This window comes from Buteo buteo, chromosome 16, assembly GCF_964188355.1.
Source record: "Buteo buteo chromosome 16, bButBut1.hap1.1, whole genome shotgun sequence".
In the NCBI taxonomy this organism is placed as follows: Eukaryota; Metazoa; Chordata; class Aves; order Accipitriformes; family Accipitridae; genus Buteo; species Buteo buteo.
Window position 1 is genome coordinate 11,808,752 of NC_134186.1, and position 27,804 is coordinate 11,836,555.

Sequence of the window (27,804 nt, forward strand, 5' to 3'; positions counted from 1 at the left end):
AAGGCAAAAGAAAACAATGGGTATTACTGCAACTGAAATATAATGTCCCAATGATTAAGAGAGATTCTGAAGAGCAGATAGCTAAAGGTGAAAAAAGTACATCGGAAGTTAAGAAGCTTGTGAGATTCAGGCGCTTGCTGACCGACTACAGGTCTCAAAAAGGACTCAAAGGTAAAGATTCTGCAGAAAGGCTAAACAGTTTCTTAAGCTTCAGGGTATACTGAAGAATTATTTACCCAAGACATACACTTTTGAGGTGAAGAAGAAATACTGTCAGGTTGCAGTATCAATAGAGGACATGCTGGAACAAACTGATGATTAGAGCAACAAGTCAGCGACACCAGATGGTTATGTTCTGACAGGATTTTAATACAGTGGTAAGTTTTAATGACTGCATCTTAGCAGTTTGGACACCTGATACTTGACAGCCAGAGGGCAGAAAACATTGCCAGAAGCACTACAGGTGATTTGGGGAATCACAGGCACAATACCTTTATTTCAGGCTTAGCATTTCATACAAATTATGTCAGAACTAAATATAAACAGGAATGTAGCTTCCCAGCAGCTAAACAACAATGGTACTTGGTTGATTAAAGCACCAGAATGTGCTATAATCTCTGAGATTGAATCATTGTATTAACAAGTAATACTTGTGACCTAGCTGCAAGACAAACACATTGTTACTGCAAATATAAGCTGTAGTTCCTACTGTAACAACACCCAAAGACAAAATACATTGTGCCATAAAAGAAATATTGTTTTCATTTAATCTAATCCTAATATATATATACGCACACATGTACACAAGCACATACACATATACGTATTACTTTTTATGGCGTGTATGAAGGAAAAAGGATATTACATGGAAAGGTTGTGTATCTTTTCAGCAAAATGGTAACCAAGTACTTCTTCCTTTAGATTACATTCCACAATAAAAAAAACCCACTGCCAGATAGTATTTTATGTGAATAGGAATTCTATTGAAAGTTATTTTATGAACTTCTGGACTGAAAAAATATTCAGTGAATGAAATCTACCTATGTTCAGGGCCTCCTTCCATCACATAATTCCTATCCTAAAGAAAAACACAAACATGAGACCAGCAAAGGTTTCTGCATTCTGCATGCAATCCTACGTATAAGCTATACTAATAATCAATTTAAGTGCATACTACATTTACATCAAACAACTTGAGAATATACAGTTTGCTACTGTGTATTTGCCAATTCTCCAGCTCTCTTATCAAAGATGATCAGATTCCAATGAATATGCTTCAACAAATCAGTGTGCACCTTACAGTGTGCCAAGGAATACTGGCATGTTGGAGACCTGTAAATACAATAAGTTTCAGATGCAAAAATCTGAAGAAAAATCTAGAACAAAAAAGTTGATACCCACCATACTGCACTTACCTGAATAGATTTTGAATTGATTTTAATACTAGTACTTCAGCTTAATGTCACTATCACTACAACATATGGATGGTGCTTTAAAGGAGCCACGACTCCATCCTTCAACACTTTTTCCAGGTTATGACTAACACTGGATTACAGTCACCAAGAAACTGAAAGCTCAAATTAACTAAGAAGCCAAGGTGAGAAAAATGAGTAATCAAGCCATCCACTTCTACCCTGGACACAGCTTCTGAGCAGTCTGTTTATGTAGTATGAAGCAGATAAAAAAATGAGAAGGAATAGGATCAGCCTCAGCCATGTGTCTTATCAGAGAACAAAAACCACCTGATGTAGCCAGAGCATTAATAATGGAATAAAAGGGAAACTTTTCTGTAGGGAGGGCGGGGAGAGCATCTCTGAACAAGCTGTGCCCATTCTGGGATTCAATTGGATGTGATAGTGATAGTTTTCAAAGACTCACAGATGCTAGAAACTTGGACTTCCTTACAAACAGCCTGTTACCAATCAAGTGGCAGAAAGCTTATTTTACACTAATAATCTTTTTTCTGTTTTATGTCAGAAGCTTGGCCTGTGATGAAGCTGGTTTACCTTGAACGTATTTTACGATTACATTACTACATGACATATACAGCAAAGACTAATACATAACTGTGCATGCTCAAAAATATATTTCTGGAAAAATAAAGTTAACCATTGACCAATGTTAAATAGGTAAAGCAGCAAAGTGAAAATTAATGTGCTTTATGTATAAACTCAAAGTCTCTTAAAGACTTTGTCCAGAACCTTGCTTCTGGTAGATACCTGAAAAATTACAATATTGTGGTCTGCCAGTGAAGAGTATGTTAACAGGACCATTCTCTGTATTAAAACATACTGTCCCATACTGTGCGCCGGTGCTCTACATACAGGTAAACATAGCCTCTTTCGGTACAAGTTAGATTAACCATACATAACTCTTGGCTAGGACATTTTTGCCATTAATTAAAAGCAACATGAACTAATACTATAATATAGTCCAGAAGAATCTATGAAAAGTAAAGGAAGATGCCATCCTAGTGTGTGGTATGTTTTCAAGTGAAAACTTCATTCCAAAAGTTTCATTTCAGAAAAAAAGCAAGATCTTGTAATTCTGCTAGATAGTACTATACTGCTACCTGCAAAAGGAACTGTAAATATTACAGTGAAGCTACATTCATTGTGCTGAGCTTGTATAAATAGGCTTGTAAATCAACATTGCTTTGAATATTGAGTATTTTTCCTGCCTAACCACTACAACTAACTTTAGAGAAGCCATTCTGATATACTCACTATATACCTTTCACTGTAGACAATGGCTTTATTTTCCCCACATGTTAGTCATTTTCTGTTATTCAGCCAGATTCAGGCACAATTCAGCACTGGGAGAAAACTGTGTCTACAGTATTATACGCCTGCAAACAGCCAAGCTGAAGCAGGAAGACAGCAGAGGCAAGTGCAATGATGACAAACTGTTTCTGTAACTGAAGGCACGGACACAAAAAATTCAGTCCCTTACCTTACACAATCCACCTCAGATAGAGATTGCTTTTTAGGCATTGAAATACTTACTATATTGAAATATCCTGGTGTAATGAACTTAGTAACCTGCGAAAGTGAGAACAGTCACCTCTTGTGCTTTAGGTTTGTTTCCACTTGGTTTGGTTCTATTCTACAAATTAATAACGAACTTCTGAACAAACCCGATTTTCCTGCCAAATTCACACCATTTTTCTTGCTTTTTCTTCTGGCTTGATGTACTATACCCTGACTGTGTTTCTACAAAGCTCACTGTTATTATAGGTGGTTATTACCCAAAACTAAAACAACCATTTTCCTCTGAGAATCAATATAAAGTTTCAGGCTGCCTTTGGAATACTTCCTTTTATCTTATTATAGGTTTTTGTCTCCAGGTGAGCTTATTGCAGCTTTTTTTACTCAAAAGAAACTTGGTGGCATATTGCTGTTTGAAACCAACATCAAATTTCAAAGTAACAGGTAACAACTTCAGGAGTTGAGAGAAACAATCTTTAGGTCAACTGCATGAACCCCCAAAATGATACAGAGCCTAAGTGACTACTGCAGAACATTTTAACACAAAGATCACAAACTGCATGTACAAACATGGATAGAGGAACAAGTAAAAACTACACAAATTATTTTTCCATAGGAGTTCTGACAGGATAACTGTGCCATCTATCTGCACTTCTGTACAGGGAAGAGAAGTTACAGGTCTTACTCTAACTGGTGAGCTACTATTTCATGTGCAGATTTATCACTTTTGCCATTTCTATGTTACTAACACATCCATATTTCTAAACAAGAATACTTGTGAATTTCTGAGTTTTGTGAGAATATATCATACATAAGTACTATCCAGAGGAGTCTTACCTACTACCAAGGATTGGCTCCCCAGAGGCTCCCAAAGCAGAATAGTCCACGCCATAGAAATTCAGGCCTAGAAGTATTTTATTCCTCCATTTTGAATCAGGATCCAGTACTTGAACACAGGCTCGTACCCAGGGAAGAGGGGAATTCGGACCAGGTCTGTCAAGTTAGCAAAAATCAAACAGGTGGTCAGAAAAAGTATACATTCATTCTTAGTCTTCTCTTTTTGACTAGTGCAACTGTAAAGAGCAAACCATGGCACACAAAAATCAGTGAAGGTTAACCTACAATCCTATGAAGGTTAAATGCACATTCTTCAGTGGCTTGAAGTACTGATGCACAAAATGCATTTGTCCCACTCTTGACTTTGTGATTCATTTCTAAGGTGAAGGAACACAAAACTTCTTATGGTGGGTAAGAAAAGGTTTCTACCTAGCACATTTTCTCTGTCACTGGGCCTGGCACATTGCCCACACAATAATTCAAAACTCTGTATGACTTCAGTAGTTTTCTAATACCACCCTCAATTTTTTTTACTGTAAACTGGCACAACATACTGGGACAAAATCCACCATTTACTTACAGAAAGAACTACAAAATCAGTGACTGGTAAGCAAGACAGGTTTCAATGATTGTTTAACACTTATTTATGGATAAAATCCCAAATAGGCAATTACCTAACAAAAAGCTACATTAAGAAAAGAGTAGAGCCTTAACACACAGAGTAATTGAATTATCATACATATAGCATCAGGATATCATGCTCATTCCATTGCTTTCTCAGAGATGAGAGCAGGCTTAATTGCAAACTCTCACTAACATGATAAAAGGCACTCACTAACATGATAAAAGGAAACGCATATTCTAGTCTTACAAATATCAACATCATCTACTCCCTACTAATTATCTGCCTCAAAGCCTTTGGGATATCTGTGCTATTAAAACTCAATGTGTTAATACAGTATAGGAATGTTGCTGGAAATTATGTGCATATTTAAAGGCAAAAAAAATGTGAGAAAACATATGTATTATCCTGTATTTCATATACTCAGACCAACCAAAGCAAATTCAAGCAAAAAATATTTGAATTCTTTTTATCAAATCCTTTCTCAGACTAAAAAGCATTACATCTCAGAAACTACATTTATTTCAAATACAACGGGTGTGAACCGAAGAATGCTTCCCTCCTCCTTTCAAGTAAAAAGATTAGCAGCTCTAAGTCAGGTCTAAGTAACTTAAAGCACCAGTGGAAGCATGAAGATGTGACTGTAGCATCACAGAACCTGTGATTTTAACATGGCATAAAGCATGGTGCAGCTTTGCCACACAGGAAAGATGCAGCCTACAGCACAGCATTTCAAAATGCATTCAGGGTTCCAAATGGTTTTTATAGCCTGTACAAAAACCCTTAGCACTTCATCCTCATAGATATCAGATTTACCTAGAGGAAAGCTAAACTGGCTATGTCTACGCTGCATATTCCAGCAGGAGAGTAAAAAAAACCTGTTCTAACTTCAGTACACATTACTGCCTGTGTTTGTTCTCCCCTAGGTCGCTAGGCTTGAAGATATAGACACAGGCTTAGTGAGAGATAGGAAGGAGGTATATAAATTCTTTTCAGAGGAGACAAAAATTCCTGTTAAACCTGTCTAGACATTATCAAAATGCTAATATACTACAGGTGACAAAGGTTTTAGCGATGTAATAAACATAAAAATGATGCCATTTCTAAATCTGCCGGTTTACCACACATACTAACTCTGGACAACCAGCTTGAAGCAAGATATACAGAATCTCCTAGGAATTCCAAAAGCATATCCTTACCTTCAATTTGGAGGCAAAATGAACCAAGCTTTTGGAGAATAGTAACATAAACAGTCTCTGTAGAGTTTAAGGATCTTTCAACTACATTGCTGTTCCACTTTCACACAGTTAAAAACATTAATTAAGTTCCTGAAAATGAATATTCATGTACAAGAGTGGGGTTTTGTTTTATTTTTGAGTCAGATCAGCTCCCTGATCTGGTTTGATGAACTGATGCATAAGCAGCTGTACCAGTACAAGGGAGTAGAAGGCAGGGACTAGTAGAAAAATGGAAAAAAATATTCAAGCATGTCCACATTAGTGGTGCTGCCATAGAATGAAGCAAATGAGTTGTCAATTGTGCTTTAAAGCTAATTTTTTCAACAATGACATATACTAGGTTATTTGTGTACCTATCCTGCAGAACTGTGCTAAATAACTAAAAACAAAAGAACCTGGCCTGGAAAAGAATAAGTGACATGGAACTAGTAAAAGGATAATTCTTTCACTTCACAATATCTGGGTGCCAAATATACACTTCTGTTAAACAATGTCCTGAGTTATTGGCTTGTTCAAAAATCACCTATCCTAATTACTAATCCAAACTTTAGTATCTGATACAGTTAAAACACACTATGCACTTAACTAAAAAAAATGAACACATACTGTGGATTTAATAGTGACTTAACTGGGAATCAGTTCTTTCAGCAATCTTCTTCGAATGTTAGATGGACTCTTACCGTTGTGGTGTTGAATAGTCATATGTCATGAGACTGAAGCTGTCTATTGCTGAGGCCAACTGATCAAATTCTTTCTTTGTGAACATTCCTGGTTGGTTAGTCCTTTTAAAACAAAGCAAAACAAAAACAAGAGGAAGAGATAAATTGCTACAATAACCTGCCTTATTCTTTCCTTCGGTTTTCATACCATTTGATCAGGTAAGAAAAATCTTTCATTCTGAGGTGGCAAAAAGAGACATTTCAGTGCCATTCTTATAATAAATGTCTAAGAAAAAAACCTGTTCAATACTACTTATGATGCCAGCGGGAAGAATCAGACTTCACAGCATACTTACCAAATAAGCATTTCCAGCATGGTTACAATAGTGATTACAATGGCTGTGGACTAATCAAATTGCCTTAGGTAGCAATCAACTGAACTCCAAAGGCTTTTACAAAACCTTTAATTACTTGGCCTGTCAAACTGGTTTTGATAAAACTAAGTTATCTCAGCCATACTTAAATAAATGGATGGGTGCAGCTGTTGATAAAAAAAACATAAACCAAAGGTAATTTTTTTATTAATCTCAAAAAGAATGATAATTTCAGCTTGTACTTAAGAAATTTTTTCTCACTGGTGAAAAACACTTTAGTTTCTTTTCATTCCCTTCCAAAGAAGTCCTAAAAAGCAGAAGGCAAATACAACTGCCTGCTTTTAGCAAAAGACTATACAAACCTCTTTTCTTTCGACAAACACACACCCATTTCTTTCTTCTTTGGTAGAGGGAAGAATCCATTCTATGACCTTCTCTAGATAAAAGTCTAGTTATGCCTTCTGCATATCGTTGTATGAAATATGGAACACAATTCTTACCTCTCCCTTTTTTTTGCTTATTAACTGGGTTAATATCTGCCTTAGCTTTTTGGGTGAGGTGGTATATTTTTGATAGTTTTGGACTCATAGAGACTACTGACTTCCTTCAACCATTCAACTCAGAAACAATGCACACAAGTTGCCTGAAAATGTTGAATCTCTTTAGAAGAGAATTCGTAACTTCAAACTAGCAGCACACATAGCAGAGCAGGGAACATAAGGCAGCCTTAAACACATTGCAGAGATGGGACTGAACTAAAAAGGAGAAGCTGCTGCCAGGAGAACCATGTCCTCAGCAACCGGGCTCTGAAGCATGTTAAGATGAGACAGGCAGGTAGAGAAGTAGCATATTGTTCTAAACAGCTTGGGAGACCAGGGTGCATAGGGGAACATTATAAAATAAAAGAAAAAGAAAAAAAAAAGTGGTTTAACAGCTACAAACTCTGTGGTGTGACTCTGCCACTCGAGAGGCATGTACAAGGACTGTACATGATTCCTCCAGAGAGTAGAGGAGAGAGACTGAAGAATCCAGATCTTCCCTATAATATCAGAAACTGCTACTTGATCTAGAAATTAGTAGACAGCCCCTGTTGAAACAAGGTACACATTAAAACCATTCACGTTCATCTTAAATGTAAAAAACAAAAAGATGCTCAGTGACAGATGCAAGTAATAAACTGAAAAATCACTTATTTTGACCCTTATCTCTTTTGGATCAGTCTACAACTTCTCCATCCAACAATATGTGCCGAGTGGATCATCAGAGCATAACAGTGTTCATTTATCAGTTTACAAGGACACTGTCTGTTCCACCACGTTAGGAAAGAGGTTAACGGAATACATGTTACTAAGTGCGGCAGATTAAATCATTTAACATGCCTGTAATATTATAAGAGAGCAAAGCACAAATGATATTTGCAAGTCAGGTCAATGAACCTGACCAAACATACACTGGATTATGTGGCTGTAATCTGTATGAAGCATAGCAGCATTCTGGAATTCTCAAGTTTTCAGAACCAGTGATACAGTTTTCGTACTAAGGAGAAATCCCATCCCTTTCCTTCCAGGGTTTTAACAAATTAAAACAAATCTTCACTTCTGGAACCTATTGGTGGACCTCAGTTTTTTGGATAGTTGTCTGCTTGTTATTTATTGGAATTGCAAACTACAGTTGTTCTACAAGAATAAAGAAAATGAAAGACATCTTTGAAACAATGTCACGGCAACCTGGATGTCTGTAGGCAAAGAAATTCCCCAACGCAAACTCCAGCAAAACACATTTTCAGTAAATTGATTGTGATTACTCATGAAGGGAAAAGCATAAAAAGTAATTATAATGTGTATTAGATATTAGGGCAAATTGGATTGCTTTATAGATTATGCTGGGTAGTACTTTAATGAAATTTGAATATGTAACTTGTAACATCCATTTTTCATATAAACTGTCAAGGAATATTAAAAAAATAAAGAAGGTTAAAATGGATATTGTCATCATTTTCTCCAAAACAAGCTTGTAATTGAACTACTTCCGCTACAAAGGAATGCCATCTGAGGAGCAAGGAGCAAGGTCATAAATTTTGAACTTGGAACAAACCCAGCAGCAATAAATACGCTTTGCCCGTCACCACCACTCTTCACGGGAAGTAAGCACCATTCACCAGCTCAATCAGCACCACCAGTCAATTCTGCTCTAGTCACGCACTTCGGAAAACTGTCCACTGGAGCAAAACCAAGACTATTTGACTCATGCCTTCAGAATTGTTCTGAGTCAAGAAAACTGGCCCTCAAGGATAAAAACTAAATCTTTTTCAACAGCTATTATGCTTCTCATTTGAGGTTTTCCAATCATTCTGATATTTAATCGTAAACTTAACTCAAAGGCAGGTATGTTCCACTGACTACATCATTGAGAAAACCAGCACAGAGAAAGTCAAGACACTTGGCACAAAATATGCAAAGTCCATGAGAATAGAAGTTTCCAAGTCTAAGCCAAAAGCCTGTCATTCTTCTAAGCCTTGAATACTGTTTCCAAAATATTCAGTGAAGTGGCAGAAACTTCATCATCATTTATCAGCACTGTACAATATACATACTAAAGACAGCTTGTTATTAAACTGTCAGATGACTAAAACCTTGATGATTTTATCTGCTCACTATCAACATTACAAATGTGAAGGAGCAGAAGTCAGGTATATGAACATGAATAATAGGAAAAGCAAATTATTTAATATATCTGAAAAGTCTCTTTGCATGGAATTAACCCCAACTTCTGAACTGCTTCATTTGCTTTGAGTTCACCAAATGACACAGTTCAAAAATTACATCTCATTTGGAGTCTAACAAATGTACTTGTTAAGAGGGAAGTTGAACACTGAATACAAGTGTTAAAGAAGAGCAGCTCGGTTCAGGAGTCCGGTGTTAGTCACTCTCCAGTTCGAACCCTAGGTTTCCCAAAGCAGAGTCTCAGGTACTGAATCTCATAAAAATAAGTAATTTAATAGAGTGGTATAGCAGCAGGATCAGCTCAAGCTGGGTGCTTCCAGGGAGAGGACCCTGAACAAAGAAATCCCTGAGCAATTATACCCTTACAGACTATGCATCCATCCTTCACGTGATCTCCACATGCCTCTCGCCCCCTCTGGTCCAATAGCAATTCTGGCCTGAGATCTTCTGACTCCTTATTGGATTCCTTCACTGTCTCCAGGCAAGCTGTTATCTTGTCTAGTTGCAGCTGCTGTTGACAGTTGTGCCCTCCTCATCTTCTGTTTTGTGCTGGCTCCGAAGGCCTTGTCTTGCTTGAATAGATACAAATTCGGTACAAGTTCAGCAAATCTGTGTGAAAGTTTGCAGCTTGCAGCCCAAGGCTTCAGCAAATCTAGCTAATCATGCTAAGTAAGTGAATAGCATACTAAATCACACAACATTACAAGTCTAAGCCATTCATTCTATTTAAAACTTACTTATTTAAGCTGATCAACTAATATTTCTTAACACAAGACAAATCTGCTGTTTAAAGAAACCTGCTCCTACTGGCCTAAAAATATACTGAAATTATGCAACATGCACTATAAATACGAAACAATTTGGATTCAAGAAGTAAATTTAAGCAGAAAAGGGTACTCTTTTTATGTTAGCTTATACTAAATCCTTTTTATTGCTGTTCTAAGAGCCAGACACTTCATATGATATTTGCATTTCTATTTTTCTAACTCAATACCTTAAGCAAATGTCATTCAGTTTCCTTAACATTCTGCTCAAATGCACTAGTGTTCTTACATGATTCTTATATCACTGTTCAACATAGTTAACTCTGAAACTTACTATATACTAGCAAAATCCCCAAATAATCAGGTTTGGAAACAGCCATCTAATCTTCGCAAAATTTGCATCTATATGGACTGTAAAAGTTACTCCATGAGGAGAAATTCACCACAGAGATGAAATTTATGGCACTTTAACTGCAGTAAAAACACAGCTCTGATACTACATATACAACAAATCATTCGTTTCAGCTGAGGCCTGGATATAATGTGCATCATGATGTGTATAGGACATTATCCCAGGTGCTTGTGCGGGTTGACCATAGGCTCAATATGAGTCAGCAGTGCGCCCTGGCAGCCAAGAGGGCAAACCGCATCCTGGGGTGAATCAAACACAGTATAACCAGCTGGTCAAAAGAGGTGATCATCCCGCTGTATTCAGTGTTAGTGCAGCCTCACCTTGAATACCGTGTGCAGTTCTGGGCCCCACAATTTAAGATGGATGTGAAGGTCCTTGAATGCGTCTAGAGGAGGGCAACAAAGCTAGTGAAAGGGCTGGAAGGCATGTCCTATGAGAAGCAGCTCAGGATTTTTTGTTTGTCTAGTTTGGAGAAAAGGAGGCTGAGGGGTGACCTCATTGCTCTCTGCAGCTTCCTGAGGAGGGGAAGTGGAGAGGGAGGTGCTGAGCTCTTCTCCGAAGTATCCAGTGATAGGAATGGTTCAAAGCTGTGGCAGGGGAGGTTTACACTGGGCATTAGGAAGGATTTCTTTACTGAGAGGGTGGTCAAATGCTGGAAGCGGTTGATCCCCCAAGCCTGTCCAAATGCCTCCTAAACACTGACAATACCCTTAACAACATGCTTTAACTTTTGGTCAACCCTGAAGTGACCAGCAGTTGGACTAGATGATCGTTTTAAGTCCCTTCCAATGGAAAATATTCCATCTTTCCTGTCCCTTTGTAGGGAACCACTGAGTTACTGAGAGAAAAAGCACTCTACTTTTTGAGCATAATGTTTAAGATACAGGAATATTTCTAATAAGTGACACAATCCTTTTCTTATACAGAGAACAACAGCTGTCCCTGAGGCACATCAACACTTTTGTTTTAGACTAGCCCATTTCCTTGAGAGGTGATAAAGCTTCCACCACATGCTTTTAACAGATGCATTTTCTTGGATAAAATACTGACTTTGCTGCTGAAACCTTGTTTACAAGGCCCAGTATTAATTTCTTCCCATTCTTAGCTATGTCACTTTTGACCTAAGAAGCTCCTTATTTTGTTGAGAGATTTGCTGTTTCCATTTGTAGGCTCCTGACACAAATTTCTGCTAGACAACACAACAAGACAGGAAAAACTATTCCCCTGAGAACATAGGTCTTATTTGCACATATTTGCAACAATTTGTCAGTATTTTTTGATGGCACTCTGCTATATATATATATATATACAGAAACTATTATAGGGACGTCACAGACTTAGAAGAATCACCCATTTTCCTTGGTATTTCTGTATACACAGCTTAGAATTTCACAGTCCCTTTTCACCATTCTATCCTTTCATGTCTAAAATAACCACAGGGGAGTTTGTTTCATAGCCTAGAATGTCTATTACCTGAATGTTCCAAATAGCATATGGTCATGTGTATCAAAATTCCCATTAGTGCTTTAGTGGTTAAGTATTTCTATAAGGTTTTGACTTTGTAGTCTTTCATATTGAAAGACTGGAAAAAATACTTCAACCATGCAAGTCACTTTCATTTAGTTTCAAATGAATCTACATTCTCAATTACTTCTTGTCTCACTATGATTACTCTCAAAATGAAATGCGAAAAAGAAAAAGGTCTTGTAACTGACTGCTATTCCCTGCAAGTTTGAACTGCATTCTTGTTTGGTTACCTCACCTTCTCCCTCCCTTATAAAAGAGAAGTTTTCAGTATCCTGATGTCTTTGAATAGTCCTTCATAATGGAAAACTGACTAGTTTTGTTTCCTGTATATATTTCAGAAGTCATCTTCTCAGTAATAACTTAATTTTCTTGTTGTGTATAATTCTGTTTTCTCTGTAAAGCAACTGTTTGCAAATCTTCCCATCTTTCTTCACCATCCAATATTATTGGTTTCCATAGCTCCTTGCAGTTAGCTGCACTAAAGTATAATGCTATTGCATTTTATGAACACAGACCACTGTACTCAGCTAATGCACAATCACTGAATAAAAATTCACCATTTCTTCCTGCATCCAGTCTGTTCTACAGCAAATAGAGGAAAGAGCTAAAATCTCTACCCTGTTCACTACACAATTATTGGCATTGATAATGAAGGAGTGAAATGCATAAAGTTAAATCTGAAACCATTTTCTTTTCAGGAAAAATCCTCTTGGCAGTTTTGTAACTACTCTATTTCTTTTCTGGTTCTCCAGAACTTTGTAAGGATGACAGCTCACTGAAGTAATTCTCCACTATCAATATTTAGAAAACAGTTCTATGTGGATCCTGGTTTCCATGGATGTTTTGCAAATAGATTCTCTGTTGTCTTATAGATGTTCCATTTACAATGCCCTTTCACTGCTGGGTCTTGGGGAAAAAAGGTGGGTCACCTTCATCTGTCCAGCTGCCTATGAAGTCGCAGGGACCTGACTAATAAAACTCTATGTCTATGTCAATTTTGTTTGAAACTGGTCAAATGCTAAAAAGCTTTTGCGGAAAGATGAAGAATGGAAGAGATAAAGCTTACAGACACCTTGTTACCTCAGAAATCGTGCTAAAAATAGAATTAAGGTCTGTCTGCAGTAGTATTGGATGAAGCAGGCAAGTCAACAACAGGACCTTGACATGATACCACTGTTCAAAGCCGTGAACAGTAATTACAGATCTAATCCTTGCTGTCAAAAAAGAATGTGACCATACTGAATGATTAACCAAAAAAGAGAGATTCTCAGACAGATGAAAATAGATGTAATACATAGTAGGGGCTGAATTCCATGCAGTTGATTGGAGATTTTAAAAAGCACAGCATGATCTCCACCTCTGACCTCTCTCCCTCAGTGAGTACCTCCTTGCAGACAAGGTATCAAGGCTTTTACAGAGATGCATGTTACTCGTTAAGCATTTCTGAAAATGCACATGCTTAGTATTCAAATATGTTCACACGCATTTGTAATATAGCATTATTTTTCATTATTTCCTTTCTCAGGACAAAATTTGCAAGAACTGAAGAATTGCATGCAATGATATGATCCAAATCTCAGTTAAATCAGAGCTTAAACATAGTATCCGATTTCATGGCCTTACAAACCCAGATCAATATTACAAATGGACTGTACATTGCAAAATCAAAAATTTCAAGCTAGTATAAATATCTTCTCTTTTTTTTTTTTTGACAATCTGTATGAAAGTCCTATTCCTCTAAAAGAGAAATAAAAATCAAACTGAAAGGTAACTCCATAAAACCAGTGCAATCACCACTGCCCACATACACTCTTCCAGTCATGGCTTTTCATCTGGTTCTACTCTTAGAACACTCCCCCAGTTTCACACACTAAAAATGTTGAGACAGATGATGGCAGAGACAAAAGCAGGAGGTTCCTTCCCCTCCCAACTAACTCCCATCTTCTTAACATCTAGAAATCACGTTTTGCTCATGTAATATGAAAGACTACCTTACTGTTTAATAAGTCAGAGAAACATCATTCCAAGAGATAAAAATTATGAAAGAATAAGCAAATGAAGAAAGGCGAATTTTAATGGAAACATGAAAATTTAGCATTTCATTTCTAATGATTTGGAACAGCCTGAATGTCCCAAGATAATTACTTTGGCAAGCCTGGGCAAGACATTAGGGAGAACTTTGCAATGGTGCAGGTAGTCTGGGAGCACTGTAATAACATTCATTCATTGGTAGATTTTAAGATCTTTTGGATAAACTTCTACCAAAAGTCATGTTGTTATAGTTTATTTTGCCTTAGGATAATGCACCTTCCAATAATATTCTCTACTATTCAGGATAGTAGCTTAAATTCAGAAATAAAAACCGGCAACCCTACTCGTGCACTGTTTTTGGCTGCTGCATTGATTTCATGATAGGAATGGTAAAATTCATATGCCTTTAAAGAGCATAAGGGCTATCTGTCAGTTGTCCACAGAAGAGATCACAATTTAAAATAAAAATATATCTCCACCAAGTGCATCCTAAAAACACAAATCTGACTGATTTTATTAGCATTACTGACCATGTTCAAGTTTTCTTAATGGCAAGAATCTCTTTACCAAATTCTCAGATTAGGATAGGCATTTAAAAAACAACAAAACCTAGCCAGCTTGACAAGCAAGAAATTTCTAACCGAGTGCTACAGATTCACAATACAAAAGAGCTGGGAGTGGTTACTTCACACAGTACGAGTGCTTCATATCACTAGGGGACTGTAAACGATAACAGACTGACAAGGAAAAACTTGCTGTATTTTCATCAGGAAACAAAATGGTATTTATGTACCAAATGAAATTTTTGCAGAACATTGAGGGCTGGCACTCTTCCTTAATATACATATCTCATCCCAGCTGTTGCCTTTGCAGTACTTGCTCTCCAAATAGGGAGAAACACAGGATCTGTTCTTGTCATGGAGTAGCCTACACAGTTTTCATGAAGCCAAACTAATTACCTGTGGCCCATCTGGTTTAAACCGTAGCAGAAGTCAAGAAGGAGAAATATGCCAAAAATTATATGTCCTGAAAATAAAGTATGAAATCCCAGCAGACATCTAGGGACAAATGAGCCTGAAAACTGCTGTCCTTAGAGCTGAGGCATGCTGGCAGACCAGTCTGCACCATTTACACTACATTTTTCAAGTACCTTAAGAATTTTTAGCTGAAACTCTTAAGCCAACATAAGAAATTCACCTGTTTGACAACAACAGACAATCTGAATACCAAAGAAGAAAAAGTTTCTCCTGATCCTTGTCATTGTATTTACTGTTTCCATTTTGGGGGATGTTAACTGCTCTCCTTCAATGCTGTTTCCATTATGTTACTTCAGCCTCTTCAGAGGAGTCATTTAAGCAAGACTATGCATAAATGAACATCCACTGTGTCACCATTTGGTTCTCCTAATTTCCAAACTATTCTAGTGCCTTTCATGCCAGGGCTTAATGCCCAGGAAAGCCATGCTCCAATAGCAGAACATCATGCAAAACAAGCTTGTACCCTGGAGCATACGAGCCTAATTTAAAAACTCTAACACACCAAATGTAAGCTTAATTCCTCCTTGCAAAGATTAAAATGCTCTTTTTTGTTTTTGAAAGTTTTCCAACTTCACACTGAAACTTATGCAGTAATTGCTCTACAGCAGCTGGCTCAGAATTGGTAGAGCTACAAACGCTAGACATGGTGAGGAATATATTCCACTCTTTTTTCTCCTTGACCATCATTAGCTGATCTACAGATTATTTTAATAATTCTCCCTAGAGGGAATTTAAAAACTGATGTGTACACCTGCTTCAGCACATATCAGTGCAGTCAGACCTTGGTTGCATTAATTTTATATAGTAAGGCATAGTCTTTAAAAAGCCACTTCTAAGAATAGATTTGTTCCTCTCAAGTCCTTTCTGAATCTATACAAAATGCATTGAACCTTTCATGGCTGCAGTCAGAGCCATGCTGTACTGAGCTGGCAGCCCAACAAACAGCAGCAAAACCAGGGAAGTCATTGACGAGGAAAACAGATGTAGTTTAGAGCCGTTAACAAGCATCCAGATTAACTGAAGCTAACAGAATTCAGTTTAAAAAGAGATGTGACTGACATACCTATACTTTAAGCCTTTACACAGGGAAGCAACAAAACCCATAAGCCCAACAGCATGACTCTGAGTATGATTCAATAGTATTACTATGATTTGAAGAGGTTATTAAACTTTCTCCAGTAACTGTTACTCAGTAGTCAGTAGTCATTTCCTACCCAGTTTTCTGCTTCCCTCAATATAAACTTGTATCTCGAGCCATATCTTGTGATCCAAGTCACACGTATTTTACAGGTTCTCTAATATGCAATAAAAACTGTAACGCCAGTCAGCTAGCCTAGACATCCCACTTAAGAGTCATTTCTATGCCTTCTTGAGCAATGAATTTTATGCACAGAGCCGGATTTCAAAACCTCTTGATATGTAACTGTACTCTCCATATTCCTGACAGTGCCTTTTTTTTTAGGCTACTCACAGGAAGATTGACAACTACAGGAATAATGGAGGGCCATGTGCTATTATCAACTAGGCACAACAAATAGGAAACTGTGCATAGTTAATACTTTCCAGATTTTCCTTCCCAAGTCCCATTTTCTGTATATTGCTTGCCCAAAGGGATTGTCTTCCAGCAACAAATTTCTTTATTAGCAACAACAACCATGGGAGAGCATACCTGGTGTATATACTAGCTAACTCTACAATGAGTACACACTGATCATTTTTAGAATTGCTTGCTTTATGTGACCTCATTTGTCAAATTGGATGGAAAAGTAAGAAAGATAATCAGACATGGAGAAAGATCAGGAAACTGCAGCAAGAGTATTATTGATTCCAACAAAATATGATTATTATGGTCAGATTTCTCACAAAAATTTTAACCTTTCACAACATTAAGTGTAGGTATTGGTAAAACAGAATTGTACTTAATAAACACTAGTCTACAAAGGGGTTTTTCTAGTATGCTGTTATTTGACATAATCTGGTAATTTAAAACTCGATCTGAAACAAGCAATAGGTTTCCTGCTGTTTTGATCCTTGGCATTATTTACTTACCAAAATTTCAAGGCTTTACATTCTGGCCCACATAGTCCTGCATGAGAATGATGTTAAAAGTAAGTGACATTTCCCATTTCACTCCAAAACAGAGACATCTTAGAAGCTGTTTATAATTTAATTGAATTTGTTTACCAGACATTATCATAAAAATTACCCTGTTGTTTACTTGCATATTCTGCATAAAAATTACTACTTGCTAGAAATGCTTCTAAGGAAAACAGTCCATATATACCAGAATAGTGAACCCACAAACATAACGTTCTGTATACACAAAGTTATGGCAAGGCAATTGAATCTGCAGCAACTTCTAAAGATGACAGACTCCTGGTGAAAAACACAGATTACCTTAATAATTACAAGTATCCGTTCATAATCAACCTCCAAGAGACTAAAACAATTGTTTCCTTTATCACATATACAAAACACTGGTCAATTGTTGGATCCATTGAGCTGGGCAACTGTGAGGTCAAAAAGCAATTTTCCATCTTACTCTTCCTACTTTTCAGCCAAGTACATATGCATATTTATAGGAAAGGACCACGACAGTATAAAGTAAAAGGAGGGACAAGTTGTCTGCCCTGCTGCCAATCTCTCCCCCAAGAGGTAGGATAGCAAAACTAAGCTGATATCCACTGCTGCTGGATAGCAGTAATGAAGACTGCATAGGTTCTGGTAACTGTTACTGCACAGCAGCTCTGGAAAGTAAGAGGTGAAGCTAATAAGAGTCCTTCACGTCCACAAACTTTTTGCAGCAAAAATAAACTGAGTAACTAAAAACCTTAATTTTGGAGAAGTGGAAGTTTAGAAGTGGAAAATACTGACAGTATGTACCTAGAGAAGCTTTAACTAACAGGGAGAGAGGCTGTAGATTTTTTTAAAATATTTTTTTTTTTACTCTTACATATGGAAATACGAACATCCAAAGGAGCATACATTATGTTCAAATATTTGAACAAAGTGATTTGGGTTCCTGCAGCTTTCAAATGAAAGCAGCTGCACTACTGCTGTAGCATTGGCTACAGAAGCCAATAAAGACAAACAAATTTGATATAGATTATTTGCCAAGACTGCAGCAACTTTAATAGGCTCTTTTCAAAGCCTAGAATCTAAAAAAGTGAAAAACAAAAGACATGCTCAACTACCGATTTAACTGCACATTTCACAAGCAAGTAACAAGTTGTGAGCAAGGCTGCTGCATAGCAGAGAAGTATTTTGCAAACTCTCTGAAGAACAAACAGGTATTAAAACAGCATTACAGTGGAGTAAGCTGAAGAACATGAACATCAAAACTTCTGGTTTGCAGGATATTTTGGCACAAATTGGAAATCCTGCTTTTCAGCCATCTCTGGTTCCAGCTGCTTAACAAGTGACTTCCATTAATTCAGTTGTCTAGCTTTCTTTTAAAGTTCAGACAGCAAACGTATATTGTTTGAGCATTTATCTTAAGAGATTATACTAAGTTTGGCATAACAAAGGTAGTAATAACTTGAACTTTAGCAAGAACATTTTAAAAAGATCAATCACTTCAAAATGCTGGAGGGTGTCCAGCCCCCAAATCCATTGCTGCATACAGAACAATTCTAGGATTCCCCCTAATACAAAGGTGGATCTTGATCCATAAAACTTATAGTGAGGTCTAAGAGAGAGCTGATTCTCACAACAAATGAAAAACACAAAGACAAATCCACCTATTCTGAACAGTCAACCAGTGGTCTAAAGGAAGAAAACCCTGTTACATAAATATCTCTTCATAAACAGCAGACACACTAGAAAAAGTTTCCCAATTTCTCCAGAAAAGTTTTCTCTTCACTTTCTACTCCACCAAAAGAATTTTTTAACATGATAATGTCTTGTTTTCCTGGAAATACAATTTCTTCCTTCCCAAAGAAAGGATTAGTATAGTCTAACCTTTACAGCCCCCATACAGTTCTAGAAGGATTTCAGCTATATGTTTTTACAAAAGACTAAATATTTGTCCAGATTACTATCAATTTTGGAATAATTCTGCCTAAACAGCATGACGCTAAATAGGAATCTGTGTTAACTGCCTCTTTTTTTTCCCCAGGAATCTCCTCGAAGAAGTTAGGCTAACTCCATATACTCACATCTCACCATAGCAAACTTCCTGTTCAATGAATGAAGAATGCTATTTCAAAGCTACCAAACAAGACAGCTAGTCTTTTTGTGACAAAAATACAGGAATTTAGAATCAGTCTTGTCCACCCTCTGCCCCCACTACCACAAAACTAAAGCAAAACCAGTACAGAACATTCCTCCTGACCTTGTTCAGGAATGTCAACAGATCCAGCTCCTAGAACAATGAATATACTTTAATGAAGATTTTAAAAATAGTACTAACCACCATTTGAACATAAAATGCATTCTCTTTAACGTTTTAAATCAAAAACACTCTGAGGCTGAAAAGAGGAAAATTGCTGAATCACAGTAAAACACTGTCAAGGCTTTATAATCTCCCTACTCTAAAAACAGTGATACAGTAATGGCTCTCGAGATATTTTCAATTTTTCTCAAAGTCCTTTGTCTCATAATGCATATGTAAACCAAAAATATCCTCTGCCAGCAACTTGTCATTGCTTTTTAAAAAAGCAATGTCTATAACACTTAACCTCAGCATAACCCAAATCAGTTACAAAATCTTAAGAGTTCAGACTGTTTGAAATGTAAGAATTGCTATGATTTTCACCTTTTTTTCCCCAATCAAACAAGAGATCAGCCACAGTAAGAAGCAGCATTTAAAAATGATGTTTGGGATATAACCGCACTTAGCTGAGAATGGATGCGAAGCAGAAACACACTTTGAGATGCTGTGCTTCACATACAGATGTGGCAAACTTTTCAGAGCAAGGAGAAAACAGCCAGCACAGTATCTGACAGAAAATGTTTTGTCATAGGCACATTTTGTCAATTTTAGACAACTCATGAAAATTCACATAAGACTATAAACTTAACAGCATGGGCCCCTTCAGTGCTTTAGACATTATTTTGGAAATATTTACCTGTCACTTTAATTCATTGAGGCTAAAAGCAAGCCTATGAAGTCTCAATTTAAGAACAGAATGCCAAAACCTGACTTAGGTATCTTCAGCTCTCTCCATTCCTTTGCTGTGTCTGCCTCACCCACCCCTTTTTTAATCACAATTAAAAGAAAAACTTCCCTAGATTTCTAGCTTACCTAAAACTTTAGTAGGAAGGCTTAACAAAGAAAGCCTTCAAAAGTATCTATTAAAAAAAGAATAAGGACAGCTTGAGTCCTAGGAGTATCCCCTCACATGGAGCTGCCCACTGCTCTTCAAGAGAAACAGGGGGAAGGTGTATTTATGAGTGTTTGCTTTGTTCCTGGAACAGAGGAAGAAAGTTTCACAACAGAGTGTACTCTTTTTCTTCTTTCTCCCGCTGGCCCAGCTCTGCTTCCTTGCACTCTTCTGCCAAACAGGCATTTATGGAGCATTAATTCTGCCACCCAAAGAAATTAATAAAGGTGCTGCTCTCCCTTTTCTTCTCACACAGCTGTGCATCACCTGTTACCTAGATGTGAATCATCAAGTTCAAAATGCATATGAAGATTCCAAAATTTTCCTAAGTGCTTCTACAGTATTTTGCCATCTGACATTATTTTTCTAGTGTTCAACCTAAGAATTCTTTATCATGAAGAGTATTTTTATCCTTCTCTTCCAAGCTGATGTAAAGACCAATGTATCACTGTCACTTATACAGCCCCTGTTGACACATTTGGAGACTTATTATGTCTCCTGACACTTTTTTTCCTCTTTTTAATGTACTAAGTACAGTTCTTCAAACTTTGCTCAAAGGAGACATTATCCATATTTCTAGCCATTTTTCTTGCTTTCCTCTACACACTCTAATTTTTCTACATACTCCTATAAATATAGCACCCAGACTCAGTTTTCCACAAGACCTGCCTAGCACTGAGAGCAGAGTAATTACCTTTTGTCGCCCTGAAAGCTCCCTGCCAATCATCTCAAAATGAAAGGTCTCCCTTTCCCTACATCCCACAGCACTGTTGCCTCAGCATTTTGAAACTGTCTGAGCCTCTTCCAACACAGATCTGCCCAGAAAGTTTCCATGCATTTCCACGTTTTACTTCTCCCTCCTTAAAATAATATTTTATATCCATCTTTACTTAATCTCATGGCATTAATTCCAGATAATATTTAATGCTTCTGGAATAACTTCAAGATCTGATCACTGCCTGTTAAATGTATACTTACCTATCTGGTATCTTCCACAATCTTAAAAACAATCCACCAGCCTTACTGTTTTAGGAAAATGCTTTAGGTCACTTTCATACAAGATATATTGCCCAACCACTTCTTTGGCCCAGATTTTACAGAGGTCCAGCAGACTCTGCAGAGGACCAGCAAAGATTGATTTTTATACTGCATATACACCAGGTCTAATGCATCCAGAATATACTAGACTTGCTAGGCATGTGCCACACAGTTGATCTGTGCTGTCCCTATACATTCTGCTCTACACCACATGGACGCATATTTCTTCCTGGAAAATCTAAGGGCCACGGCTTAAAATATATGGTTCAGGGAACCAAGGAAGATGTAGAAGATTTAGAGAAAGTCCAGAGAAGAACAATCCAAGGTCTAGAAAATATGACTCATACTAAAGCATTAAGAGACTTTGTTTTATTTCTTCCATACAGGGTTTGCTGATGGGTCCCACCTGAAATGTCATCCCAGTCTGACAGTTGCACATCTGCAGAGTGGACCATTTTAAGAAAGCTGGTACTTACATCAAATTCGTACTGAGAGCTTTTGTTTTAGAGACGAGGAACTATACTTCACATTTCCACTAATGCTTTACAGTCCTTCTGCCAGATGTGAAACTGTGAGGTTAAGTGCACCTTTTTATCAGAGACAAACATGCTTGGTTTTAATTTAAATACTACTTTGATACGTACTATCAGAAACTGGCCAGGAGATAACAATTTATTCTAGCTAAACTGTATGCAATTTACCAGTAGTAATGTTTTTGAGAATTTCATGAGGACAGTGATAGCTCTAATGATTTGTTTACAATGTTCTTCATTCTTGCCAATAATCCCAAACACTATGCCCCGTAAGGTTAAATGAAAACATACTGCTCAATGATCACTGCTTTGTACTGGTAAGCATGTTATTACGACACAGGTAAGAACAGCAGCTATTTTTCATACTATTACTTAAACCAAGGATCAAGGTCTGATATACATCTAGTATTATCATGCTAGACTTGATAAAATTACTCAAGTATAAAGCTGCCTTGTGTTACGTGAGGCTTCTTAAACAATTGAAACTATCTGTTTTTAAAATTGTCTTCCATGCATTTTAAATATGAATGATACATACAAAGTTTTGGAGGGTTTAAGCAGATTTTTTTTTTTCCCCCAGAAATGCAGCAATCACTACTTTAACAGGCTTTTTGTCTGTAATTCTAAAACTATTAACAGTGACAAAGTAACCAGTGCTTTTTGTAGCTTCATCTTATGTTCAGGGTATGACAAAACAAGCTCTTAGTAATGTAACCTTCCTTAAAAAAAGACCCCCAAAAAGTTCTCAATGGCATGTCAAATAAGTCGAGATATTTCACAGAATCATAGAATCATGTAGGTTGGAAAAGACCCTTAAGATCAAGTCCAACTGTAAACCTAACACTGCCCAGTCCACCACTAAGCCATGTCCCTAAGCACCACATCTACACATATTTTAAATACCTCCAGGGGTGGTGACTCAACCACTTCCCTGGGCAGCCTGTTCCAGTTCTTGATAACCTTTTTGATGAAGTTATTTTTCCTAATATCCAATCTAAATCTCCCCTGGCACAACTTTCCTCTTGTCCTATCACTTGTTACTTGGGAAAAGAGACCGACCCCCACCTCGCTGCAACCTCCTTTCAGGTAGTTGTAGTGAGCGATAAGGTCTCCCCTCAGCCTCCTTTTCTCCAGGCTAAACAACCCCAGTTCCCTCAGCTGCTCCTCACAGGACTTGTTCTCTAGACCCTTCACCAGCTTCATCGCCCTTCTCTGGACACACTCCAGCACCTCAATGTCTTTCCTGTAGTGAGGGGCCCAAAACTGAACACAGTACTCGAGGTGCGGCCTCACCAGTGCCAAGTACAGGAGAATGATCCCTTCCCTACTCCTGCTGGCCACACTATTTCTGATACAGGCTAGGATGCCGTTGGCCTTCTTGGCCACCCGGGCACACTGCTGGCTCGTATTCAGCCGGATGTCAACCAGCACCCCCAGGTCTTTCTCTGCTGGGCAGCTTTCCAGCCACTCTTCCCCAAGCCTGTAGCACTGCATGGGGTCATTGTGACCCAAGTGCAGGACCCGGCACTTGGCCTTGTTGAACCTCATACAGTTGGTTTCAGTCCATCGATCCAACCTGTCCAGATCCCTCTGTAGAGCCTTCCTACCCTCCAGCAGATCAACTCTCCCACCCAACCTGGTGCCATCTGCAAACTTACTGAGGGTGTGCTTGATCCCTTTGTCCAGATCACTGATAAAGATATTAAACAGAACTGGCCCCGATACTGAGTCCTGAGGAACACCACTTGTGACCAGCCACCAGCTGGATTTAACTCCATTCACCACAACTCTTTGGGCCTCCTCATCCAGTCAGTTTTTTACCCAGCAAAGAGCATGCCAGTCCAAGCCTTGAGCTGCCAGTTTCTCCAGGAGAATGCTGTGGGAAGTGGTGTCAAAGGCTTTACAAAAGTCAAAGTAAAGAGCATCCACAGCCTTGCCCTCCTCCAGTAAGCAGGTCACCTTGTCACAGAAGGAGATGAGGTTAGTCAAGCAGGACCTGCCTTTCACAAACCCATGCTGACTGGGCCTGATCACCTGGTTGTCCTGTACGTGTCGCGTGATGGCACTCAAGGTGATCTGCTCCAGCAGAACCTTCCCCAGCATGAGGTGAGACTGATAGGCCTGTAGTTCCCTGAATCCTCCTTCCAGCCCTTCTTGTAGATGGGCATCACATTTGCTAACCTCCAGTCAACTGGGACTTCCCCGGTTAGCCAGGACTGCTGGTAAATGATTGAAAGTGGTGAACACTTCTGCCAGCTCCCTCAGTACCCTTGGGTGGATCTCATCCAGCCCCATAGACTTGTGTATATCCAAGTGGTGTAGCAGGTTGCTAACCATTTCCCCTTGGATTATGGGGCCTTCATTCTGCTCCCCGTTCCTGTCTTCCAGCTCAGGGGGCTGGGTGTCCTGAGAACAGCTGGTCTTACTATTGAAGACTGAGGCAAAGAAGGCATTAAGTACCTCAGCCTTTTCCTCCTCCCTTGTCACTATGCTTCCCCCCCACATCCAATAAAGGATGGAGATTCTCCTTAGTCTGCCTTTTGTTGTTAATGTATTTATAGAAACATTTTTATTGCCTTTTACCACACTGGTCAGATTAAGTTCTAGTTGGGCTTTGGCCCTTCTAATTTTCTCCCTGCACAACCTCACAATATCCTTGTAGTCCTCCTGAGTTGCCTGTCCCTTCTTCCAAAGGTCATAAACTTTCTTTTTTTCCTGAGTTCCAGCCAAAGCTCTCTATTCAGCCAGGTCAGTCTTCTTCCCCACCACCTCGTCTTTTGGCACATAGGGACAGCCTGCTCCTTGCCTTTAAGATTTCTTCTGGAAGAATGTCCAGCCTTCCTGGACTCCTTTGCTCTTCAGGACTTCCTCTGTCAACGAGGCCCCTAAACAGGCCAAAGTTTGCCCTCCAGAAGTCCAAGGTGGCAGTTCTGCTAGCCCCTCTCCTTACTTCTCCGAGGATCGAAAACTCTATTATTTCATGATCGCTGTGCCCAAGATGGCCTCCAACTGTCACATCACCCACAAGTCCTTCTCTGTTCACAAACAAGAGGTGCAGCGGGATGCCTTCCCTAGTTGGCTCACTCACCAGCTGTGTCAGGAAGGTCTCTTCCACACACTCCAGGAACCTCCTAGACTGTTTCCTCTCTGCTGTATTGTATTTCCAGCAGACGTCTGGTAAGTTGAAGTCCCCCATGAGAATAAGGGCTAGCAATTTTAAGACTTCTCCCAGCTGCTTATAGAATATTTTGTTTGCCTCTTCATCCTGGCTGGGTGGTCTATAACAGACTCCTACCACAATATCTGGCTTGTTGGACTTCCCCCTGATTCTTACACATAAACACTCGACCCTTTCATCACCATCATCAAGCTCTAGACAGCCAAAACACTCCCTAACATACAGGGTTAACCCACCACCTCTCCTTTCCTGCTTATCCCTTCTGAAGAGTTTATAGCCATCCACTGCAGTACTCCATTTGCGTGACTCATCTCTCCATGTTTCTGTGATTGCAACTATATCATAGTTTTCCAGCTGCATGACAGCTTCCAGCTCCTCCTGTTTGTTGTCCATGCTGTGGGTATTGTGTAAATGCACTTCGGTTGGGCTATTGATCCTGCCACCTTTTTGGGGGGCGACACCCTGATTCCTATGTGACTGTTCTCAGGTGCTTCCGTGGTTTCTAACACATCAATAACCCTTGCGTCTTTGCTGTCATGTGGATCTCCATCCCCTACCTCCACTGAGACGGCAGACCAAAGGACCTAGCTATCACACCGTCCCTCAAATGTTGGCATGCCACTCCAAGGCTTATCTCTAGCAAGCCTGGTTTTATCTCTCTTCCCCTTCAAATCTAGTTTAAAGCTCTTTCAATGAGCCCTGCCAACTCCTGCGCAAAGATCCTTTTCCCCCTTTGACACAGCTGTACCCAGTCTGTTGCCAGCAGACCTGGTGTCATGTAGACCGACCCATGATCAAAACCCTCAGCATTATTCCAGTGACACCAGGTTCAGAGCCAAGTATTTATCTGCTGGGCCCTCCTGTTTCTTCCCTCATCATTCCCTGTAACTGGAAGGATAGAGGAGAACACTACTTGTGCTCCTGATCCCTTAACCAGTTGTCCCAAGGCTCCGAAGTCTCTCTTGATTGCCCTCAGACTTCTTGTTGCAACTGTGTTGCTGCTTACATGAAAAATAAATAATGGATAATAATCCGAGGGACATACCCAGGTAGGAAGTTTCCTCATCACACTTTTAACCCAGGCCCCAGGGAGGCAGCAGACTTTCCTTAAGAAGTGGGTCCGGTCTGCATATTGGGCCATCTGTTCTGGCAGGAGAGAACTTCCTAAGAAGGTGACATGTCTTTTTTTTTTTTTATGGAAGCAGTTTTGATGCAGAGTGTAGGCTGACTTAACATTGGCAACTCTTCCAACCTAGATGAACCATCGTCCTTGTCATTGTTCAGTTCTATTTGCAGACCCTCATACCTATTATGCAAGGGCACCTGGTAACGTGGGGTAGTCACAGAGGAGACGAGCCTGCTGCACCAGGCAGGTACTTGTTGCCATTGTCCCCTATCTCTTGAGTCACCATGTTCAGTCAGGTGGAGAGAGGATGGGGAATCCTCCCCGTCACGTGCCCTGTCTGCCCGACAGGCCTGTCCCAGGGAAGGTAGAGTGTGATTCCAGTAATCTCTCTCTCTCGGCTCCATGATACTCCTCAACCTACTCACCTCCTGGTGTTCTGTCACTAAGCAGAAGAGTTCCTCTACCTGGGTGAACCTCCCACTGGTGTGCTCACTGCTAGGTACTGGTGTAAGAGTAGGGCACAGCCTGCAGCCTGACACCTGGGTGGCAGCCCATTCCCATCGGAGCACCGTCTGGGAAGCTGTGTCGGTCATGGCGGGTGCAGAGGTTGGAGAGGCCATGGCTTTCTGCTGGGTGGATACCATTGCTTCCCGGTCGAGCTGGCAGAGCTTGAGCAGCCTTCCTGCCCACCCTGCTGTGCAAACTGGTGCACAACCTGCCGCGCTGTGCCCTGTTAGCCACACTCCTGGTCACTAACACTCCTTAGGGGCTTGGGGTGGGGGACAGACATGACTTGTTCCGTTGCTCCCGGCCCTGGCCGGGTCCTGCCAGCCGCTGTGGCGCGAGCAGTGGGCTCTCGGCGGGTCTCCCAGCTCCCCAGAGCTTCCCCTGTTTGGGAATGCCCCTGTGCACCGCGCTGGAGTGCTCCGCTGCGGATCCTGCCAGCACCAGAGCTGCTCTCCTCGGCAACTGAGTTTGTTTACTTGAGACTTTCCCTGTTCTCATTTACAGATTCCAAACAACTTCAAGAGATAAAGAATCACCTGCTATTCAAGGAGCGGCTACTGTCTTGTAACCTAAAGACAGGTGTTTTAAAAGGATATCCATCACACAGGACAAATTGCTTGGTGCATATCCTAACCATCAAAATGCAAGTAAAGAGCACACTGATATATTATAAAGTGACACAGCTGATGCCATTTTTTATTGCTACTTTGTGCAAAGGGTTATACTGCAGGGGACAATAAAAGTCAAGTGACCACCAACAACCTGTCTGTAAATACAGAGTTATTTAACACTGGTTTTAGCCAAACTAACCACTTTTAATGACTCAGTGTATACCAAGCTGATCCTTAACACAGTTACACGATATGTCTAATGTCCATTATAAACTA

At 39.3% G+C, this 27,804-nt stretch overlaps 1 protein-coding gene across 4 annotated transcripts in view; it reads right to left on the bottom strand.

The window, feature by feature from the left end:
* The window catches only part of CHID1 (chitinase domain containing 1), a 129,926-nt gene that overhangs the window by 75,148 nt on the left and 26,974 nt on the right, over positions 1-27,804 (bottom strand). For all 4 annotated transcript variants that reach the window (XM_075047048.1, XM_075047045.1, XM_075047046.1 and 1 more), the window contains 2 exons: positions 6,365-6,466; positions 3,825-3,980 (listed from right to left, as the gene is read on the bottom strand). In XM_075047048.1, coding sequence (XP_074903149.1) covers positions 3,825-3,980; positions 6,365-6,466 — 258 coding nt within the window. The remainder of the gene's footprint in view (positions 1-3,824; positions 3,981-6,364; positions 6,467-27,804) is intronic.